The 8,577-nt window shown below is 40.6% G+C and overlaps 1 protein-coding gene across 2 annotated transcripts in view; it reads left to right on the plus strand.

The window, feature by feature from the left end:
* Nucleotides 1-8,577, plus strand: part of DPY19L4 (dpy-19 like 4 (C. elegans)) — an 81,244-nt gene that overhangs the window by 21,313 nt on the left and 51,354 nt on the right. For both annotated transcript variants that reach the window (XM_021718114.1, XM_008069164.2), the window contains 3 exons: nt 296-386; nt 985-1,106; nt 1,221-1,366. In XM_021718114.1, coding sequence (XP_021573789.1) covers nt 296-386; nt 985-1,106; nt 1,221-1,366 — 359 coding nt within the window. The remainder of the gene's footprint in view (nt 1-295; nt 387-984; nt 1,107-1,220; nt 1,367-8,577) is intronic.

Genomic DNA, 8,577 nt, shown 5'->3' on the forward strand with positions numbered 1-8,577 from the left:
TGGGCTCAGGCAATCCACTCACCTCAGCCTCCCAAAGGCGCGGGATTACAGGCTGAGCCACCAAGCCCGGCTACAATCCATTTTAAACCTTAAAATGATTGCCAGATTACTAAAAAGTCCAAATACCAAATATGACCACTAGTAATTAAAGAAAATTTGAAAAAATATTTGAATAAAAGGATAAATATTATTAACATGCCCTTTGAAAGTGAGGAGGGAGACAGAAGATTGGAGCTGAAATTTAAAATTTTAAATTATCATTTTATTTTCTTCTTATTACTTTATTTTCTTTAAGGAGCTTGAACGGGAAATCACGTTTCAGGGCGACAGTGCTATTTATTATTCCTATTATAAAGACATGCTAAAGGCACCTTCATTTGAAAGAGGTATGACAATCACAGTCGTATTTTTGTAATCATTTTCTAAAATAAAACATTGTTCTTCTATCCTGGAACCTCTTTTCCCTTTTGTTTTTAGTTGACATGTAATAATGGTATACATTTATGGGAGTGATATTTTGATATGGTATACAATATGTAGTGATTAAATCAGAGTTAGCATATCTATCATTTCTTTGTGTTATAAACATTCAAAATCCTCTCTCAGCTTTTTGAAAATATACATTAAATTGTTGTTAGCCATATTTACCTTATAGTGCTATAGAACACCAGAACTTAGTACTCCTTCCTGGTTGTAATTTTATATCTGTTAACCAACCTCTCCCTATCTTCCCTCTCCCCCATCCTTCCCAGCCTCTAATAACCTCTATTCTGCTATATTGGAAGCTTTGAATATGGAGATTTGTCTCAGAATATAGGTATTTCTCTTTACTGTACTTAATTTTTAAAAATTGGAGAAATGGGGCATGGAGCATTATTTTTTTGGGATCTTTCTTGATAATATCAAATATTTAATGACTAATGAATGACACTGTTAATTATTGTAAAAGCAAAATAAATAATCTGGAGAAAAATCTTCCTTTAGGTGTTTACGAACTGACACATAATAACAAAACTGTATCTCTGAGGACTATAAATGCGGTGCAGCAAATGTCTCTGTATCCAGAACTTATCGCCAGTGTTTTATATCAAGTAACTGGTAGCAATGTATGTATTTTTCTTTTGACCCTAATATTTACTTTCTCACATAAATATGAGATTATTTAATGTTATATTAAATAACTATCATATTATCTTGCACTCTCTCTTTTTTCCACATAGGAGATTATTGAGCCAGTATATTTCTATATTGGCATTGTTTTTGGATTGCAAGGGATATATGTTACTGCTTTATTTGTTACAAGTTGGCTTATGAGTGGAACCTGGCTAGCAGGAATGCTTACTGTTGCATGGTTCATTATTAACAGGTAAGAAAGATGTTTTTAACTGATTTTTACAGTTTTTTATGGCTGTGGTAGTGAGTTCTGAAAATACCCGCCCCCCAAGTCCCCACCCTAATTCCAGAGCCAGTGAGTATATCATTCCTGTGATTATTATATGTTCTATAGCACCGTTGACATTAAGGTAGGAACATTACCCTGTGGGCCTGATCTAATCATGTGAGCCCTTAAATAGACCATTTCCACCAGCGTATATAGAAGGGGAGGAGGATTACTTCACTGTTGTTTGCATAAAGCAAGGAGGAAATGAATTCTGCTAACAGCCAGGAAGCTTGTAAGACTGCAAGCCCTCAATGACTACCATAGCCCTGGCTGATGCCTAGGGAGACTGTGAGCAGAAAATCCAGTCATACTCTGCTGGCCTTTGTGAGATAATAAATTTGTGTTGTTTCAAGCTACTACATTTGTGATCATTTATCATGTAGCAATTGGAAATTAATATGCCAGGCTTATAACTCTCTCTCTCTCTTTTTAATATTCAGAATTCAAGCCAGGTCTTTCTGACTCAAAATCCTGAATTATTTTTAATTTTTTTATCTTAATTTTTTATTTTTAGAGATGAGATCTCACTATGTTGCCCAGGCTGGTCTTGAACTCTTGGACTCAAGCAATCCTCCTGCCTTGGCCTCCCAAATCACTGGGATTATAGACATGAGCCACTGCACCTGGCCATAACTCTGTTTTTTCAAATATACAACACTGGCATACTTAGTCACATCTTTACCACTTCTTTCCTCTTTTTTTTTTTTCTGTAGAGATAAGGTCTTGCTTTGTCACCCAGGCTGGAGTGCAGTGGCATGATCATAGCTTGCTGTAACATCGAACTCCTGGGCACAAATGATCCTCCTACCATAGCCTCCTGAGTAGCTAGGCGCAAAATCGTGCAACACCATGTCCAGCTAATTAAAAATATATTTTTTTGTAGAGACAGAGGTCTCATCATGTTGCCCAGGCTGGTCTTGAATTCCTAGCCTCAAGTGATCCTCCCACTTTGGCCTCCCAAAGTACTAGGATTATAGAGGTGAGGCACCATGCCTGGCTCTTTCTTCTTTTATTTAAATTTGATGACACAGTAGTGGGGCTCAGTGACTGAGCCTGTAATCCCAGCACTTTGGGAGGCTGAGGTGAGTGGATTGCCTGAGCCCGCAGGTTCGAGACCTGCCGGGGCAACTTGACGAGACCTTATCTCTACAATAAATCAAAATGAGCCGGGCGTGGTAGCGCGTGCCTATAGTTCCAGCTACTTGGAAGGCTGAGGCGGAAGGATCGCCGGAGCCCAGCAGGTCGAGGCTGCGGTGGCCGGGAGCGGCCACTGCACTCCAGTCTGGGTGACAGAGTGAGACTCCAACTCAAAAAAAAAAAAAATTTTGATAACATATCTTCTTGAAAAGGAGGAGGCATCAGATATATCACTATTAAGTGAGAGATAGGTAGTAATCACTTAATAGATAAGAACATTATTAAATCTTTGACAATATGCTTTGAGTTAATAAACATTTTCTCTCTTTGGTCATAAAGGGACCCTCAGTGCTTTAACAGCAAGTGAAGAAGAGTAGGGAATGAGACTTCTTTGAAATGGAGGGCTCATTTAGACATGTGATAAAATTTTCCTAGCATAGTTCAGTGTCATAAATTTATTCCTTTTTTTTTCTGAATTGGAGTCTCACTCTGTTGCCCAGACTGGAGTGCAGTGGTATGCTTCCGGCCACCGCAGCCTCGACCTGCTGGGCTCCGGCGATCCTTCCACCTTAGCTTTCAAGTAGCCAGAACCATAGGCGCGCACTACCATGCCTGGCTAATTTTTGATTTATTGTAGAGATGAGGTTTCACCAACTTGCCTGGGTGGGTCTCGAACCTGCGGGCTCAGGCAATCCACTCACCTCAGCCTCCCAAAGTGCTGGGATTACAGGCTGAGCCACTGAGCCCCACCTCCCCCTTTTTTTTTTAGTTGGAATCTCACTGTTGTCCCAGCTGGAGTGCAGTGGCACAATCACAGCTATTGCAGCCTTGACCCACTTTCCTTCCACCTCAGTCTTCCCTGTAGCTGGAACTACAGGTGTGTGCCACTACCACTACACCCAGCTAATTTTTCCTGATTTATTGTAGAGATGAGGCCTTGCCAAATTGCCCAGGCTGGTCTCGAACCCTTGAACTAAGGCAATCCTCTCATCTCCGTCTCCCAAAATGCTGGAATTACAGGCATAAGCCACTGCAACCAGCTAATTTATTTTTTATATGTTGGACATTCTCCTTCTCCATAGCACTTATTTCTCCCATAGCACTTAGCATGATTAAGACTTTTTAAATGACACATTTCTTATGTACTTTCTTCTGTTTTTTTTTAAGTAGTTGCCTTACGAAAAATATGATGCTTTTAAGTTATTGAGGTTCAACGTGAAGAGCTATATCTCTCCTATGGTCTTTATATTTAGTATCCCATGCTGTTAATAATTTGATATAAAGGATTTTCAAATTAGAAGTTTTTGAGTATAGCTCTCCAGCTTTATGACTTATGTTTACATTTCTTCTAAAAGCATAAGAATGAACCAAACTTTATTATAACAAAAGTGATACATATACATTGTGGAAAATTGAGACCAGCAAAATAGACTAAAAATGTCACACTCCCACCACCTAGAGATCACTCAACATTGTTTATTTCCGGGTTCATATTCTTTTGGATCTTTTTCTTTCTTTCTTTCTTTCTTTTGAGTTGGAGTCTCACTCTGTCGCCCAGGCAGGAGTGCAGTGGCATGCTCCTGGCCACCGCAGCCACGAACTGCAAGGCTCAGGTGATCCTTCTGCCTCAGCCTTCCAAGTAGCTGGAACTACAGGTGTGCACTACCACACCCAGCTAATTTTTTGATTTACTGTAGAGACGAGGTCTTACCATGTTGCCCAAGATTGTCCCGCAGGCTTAGGTAGTCCTCTTGCCTCGGCCTCCCAAAGTGCTGGGATTATAGGTGTCAGCCACTGCGCCTGGCCAAATGTTGTTGTTGTTGTTTTTTATTTGGATTAAGAAAGGTAGATTTGTTATGAGAAGATAACAATGTAAAAGGCACAATGGGCAGGACAGCAGCAAGAGTGTCTCCTGTCTGCTGCCCCGGCCAAATATTTTAATGCTTTTTTTTTTGAGTCAACATTTCACTGTCACCCAGGCTGAACTGTGGTGCCATGCTCACAGCCACCACAGCCTCGACATGTTGGGCTCAGGCAATCCTTCCATTTCATCCTTCTGTGTAGCTGGAACCACAGGCGTGTGCCACCATGACTGGCTAATTTTTTTTTTTTTAATAGAGATGAGATGTCTCCATGTTGCCCAGGCTGGTCTCGAACCCCGGGCTCAGGCAGTCCTCTTGCCTCTGCCTCCCAAAGTGCTGAGATAACAGGCGTGAGCCATCACACCCAGCTAATGCTTAACAACTTTTTTGAGGTATAATTGACAGAATGAACTGCACATGCTTAAAGTGCACATTTGATCAATATAGGAGGCATTTAAGCACACCCATGAAATCATCAACACAATCAATATAAAATAAACATAGCCATCACTTCTAAGTTTCCTTATGTCCTTTTCTGATTCTTACCCTGTCTCCACTACTGTGCTGTTGTCCCCAGGGAACCAATGAGCTGCTTGCTACTATCTCTATAGATTAGTTTGCATTTCCTAGAATTTTATATAAATGGAGTCATACAGTGTTTGTGTGTATGTGTATGTGTGTGTATGTATATATATACACACATATATTGACCTGGCTTTTTTTCATTTGGCATAATTATTTTGGCATTTATGTAAGTTAGCTATTTTAATAGTTCATTCCTTTTTATTGTTAAGTAGTATTCTTTTATGTGGATATATCACAATTTGTTTATCAATTCAGATGTTGGTGGACATTTGGCTAGTTTCCATTTTGAGATTATTACAGATAAAGCTGTTATGAACATTTGTGTGCAGATCTTTATGTGGGCATAACTCTTTCATTTCTCTTGAATAGTAAAATGGCTGGGTCATATGGTAGGTATATATTTAATTTTTTTTTTTTTTTTTTTTTTTTGAGTTGGAATCTCACTCTGTCGCCCAGACTGGAGTGCAGTGGCCGCTCCCGGCCACCGCAGCCTCGACATGCTGGGGCTCTGGCGATCCTTCTGCCTCAGCCTTCCAAGTAGCTGGAATTACAGGCGCATGCTACCATGCCCGGCTAATTTTTTGATTTATTGTAGTGATGAGGTCTCACCAAGTTGCCCAGGTGGGTCTCGAACCCGCGGGCTCAGGCAATCCACTCACTTCAGCCTCCCAAGGCGCGGGATTACAGGCTGAGCCACCAAGCCCGGCTGTTTTTTTTTTTTTTTTTGTAATTTTTGAGTGGGAATCTCACTCTGTGCCCAGGCTGGAGTACAGTGGCATGCTCATGGCCACCACAGCCTCAACCTGCTGGGGTCAGGTGTTCCTTCTGCCTCATCCTTCCAAGTAGCTAGAACTACAGGCACGTGCTACCATGCCCAGCTAATTTTTTAAATTTATTGTAAAGATGAGGTCTCACCAAGTTGCTCAGGCTGATCTCGAACCTGTGGGCTCAGGCAATCTTCTCAGCCTCCCAAAGTACTGGGATTATAGGCATGAGCTACTGTGCCCAGCCTATATATTAAATTTTTTAGAAGATACTGCCAAAATGTTATATAAAGTGATTGTATCATTTTATATATATTTCTTTGAGTTGAAGTCTCACTGTCACAGGCTGGAGTGCAGTGGCATGCTCACAGCCTCCGCAACCTTGACCTGCTGGGCTCAGGCAATCCTTCCAAGTAGCTGGAACCACAAGCACATACCACCATGCCCCACTAGTCTAAGTTGCTCAATCCTCTTGCCTCACCCTCCCAAAGTACTGGGATTACAGGTGTGAGCCACTGCACCTGGCTACCATTTTATTTTTATATCAGAATTGCATAAGAGTTCTATTTGATCTACATTCTTGCACTTCCCTGATGAGTAATGGTATTGAGAACCTTTTCATGTATTTATTGGTCATTATACATCTTCTTTTGCAAAATGTTTGTTCAAGGCTTTTGCCTATTTTTAAAAACTGGATTTTAATGATAGCTAGCTACCATGGCTCACACCTGTAATCCCAGCATTTTAGGAGTTGGGAGGATTGCTTAAGGCCAGGAGTTCAAGACCAACCTGGGCAACAAAGCATGACCTCATCTCTACAAAAAATAGAAAAATTAGCTGGGTGAGGTGATCATTCCTGTAGTCTCAGCTACTTGGGGTCTGAGGCAGGAAGGTCACTTGAGCCCAGGAATTTGAGTTTGTGGTGAGCCATAAGCATGCCACTGCACTCCAACCTGGATGACAGAATGAGAGCCTGACTCAAAAAAAGGAAAAATAAATATTTTGCCTGAAGTTTTCAGTATATTCTAAATAAGAGTCTTTCGTCTTATATGTGAATTTTTTATTTAGGGTGTGGCTTGTTTATTTATTTTCTTTTTGAGTTGAGGTCTTACTCTGTCACCCAGACTTGAATACAGTGGCATGATCACAGTTCACCACAGCCTTGACCTCCTGGGCTCAGGCAATCCTTCCACTTCATCCTCCCAAGTGGCTGGGACTGCAGGTGTGTGCCACCATGCCTGGCAATTTTTTTTTTTTAATTTTTTGAGTTGGAGTCTCACTCTCTCACCCAGGCTGGAGTACAGTGGCATGCTCATTGCTGGGCTCAGGTGAGCCTTCCACCTCAGCCTTCCAAGTAGCTGGAAGTACAGGTGTGTGCCACCATGCCTAGCTAATTTTTTGACTTTTATTGTAGAGATGAGGTCTCACCATGTTGCCCATGCTGGTCTTGAATCTGTGGACTCAGGCAATCCTCTTGCCTCCGCTTCCCAAAGTGCTGGGATTACAGGTGTTAACCACCACACCTGGCCTAAATTTTTTATAGAGATGAGCTCTCACTATATTGCCAAGGTTGATCTCTAATTTCTGGGCTCAAGCAGTTCTCTCGCTTTGGACTTCCAAAATGCTGAGACTGCATATGTGAGCCACAATACCCAGCTTATTCATTTTTTAATTATGTCTTTTAATCAGCAAGTGCTTCTTTTAAGATTAGTACTTTTTGTGTCCTGTCCAAGAAGTCTTTCTTTACTTCAAGGATATTGTGATATTTTCCTGTGTTTTCATTAAGAAACTTTATGATATTAGCTTTTATGTTTAGGTGTATGATACATTTCAAATTATATATATATATTTTTTTAAATTTGGAATCTCACTCTATCATGCAGTGACATGCTCATGGCCCACGCAACCTCAACCTGCTGGGCTCAGGCAATCCTTCCACCTCAGCCTTCCAAGTAGTTGTAACTACAGGTGCATGCTACCATGCCCTGCTAATTTTTTACCTATTGTAGAGATGAAGTCTTGCCCAGTTTCCCAGGCTAGTCTTGAACCCCTGGCTCAGAGAATCCTCTCACCTTTGCCTCCCAAAGTGCTGGGATTACAGGTATGAGCCACTACGCCTATTTCAAATTAATTTTTTATGTATGATATGAGATAATGGTTGAGATTTTTTTTTCTTCTTATAGTTGTCCAGTTTTTCCAGCATTATTTATTTATTTATTTTGAGTTGGAGTCTCACTCTTTTGCCCAGGCTGGAGTGGAGTGGCACACTCACAGCCACCCCAGCATTGACCTGCTGAGCTCAGGAGATCCTTCTGCCTCAGCCTTCCAAGTAGCTGAAACTACAGGTGTACGCTACCATGCTTGGCTAATTTTTGATTTATTGTAGAGACAAGGTCTCTCCAAATTGCTTGGGCTGGTGTCTCGAATGCACGGGCTCAGGCAATCCATTTGCCTTGGCTTCCCAAAGTGGTGGACTTACAAGTCTGGTCCAGCATTATTTTTAAAAAATTTACTAGTGTGTTGACTTTTAGCACCTGGAGTAAAAATGAACTAACTACACATGTGTGGGTTTATTTCTAGAACTTGAATCTTTTTTGTTCTATTAATTTGTATATACTAACCCCAACACCATATTGTATTGCTAACTATTGCTTGTTAGTAAGTCAAAATTAGATTGTTCAAACCTCTAACAACTTTGTTCTTTGTCGATTATTTTGGTTATTATAGATCCTTTGTATTTTTATATATATATATATATATATATATATATTTTTTTTTTTTTTTTTTT

The sequence above is a fragment of the Carlito syrichta genome, unplaced genomic scaffold (assembly GCF_000164805.1).
Source record: "Carlito syrichta isolate Samal-C Ts95f unplaced genomic scaffold, Tarsius_syrichta-2.0.1 Scaffold311834, whole genome shotgun sequence".
NCBI classification, from domain to species: domain Eukaryota; kingdom Metazoa; phylum Chordata; class Mammalia; order Primates; family Tarsiidae; genus Carlito; species Carlito syrichta.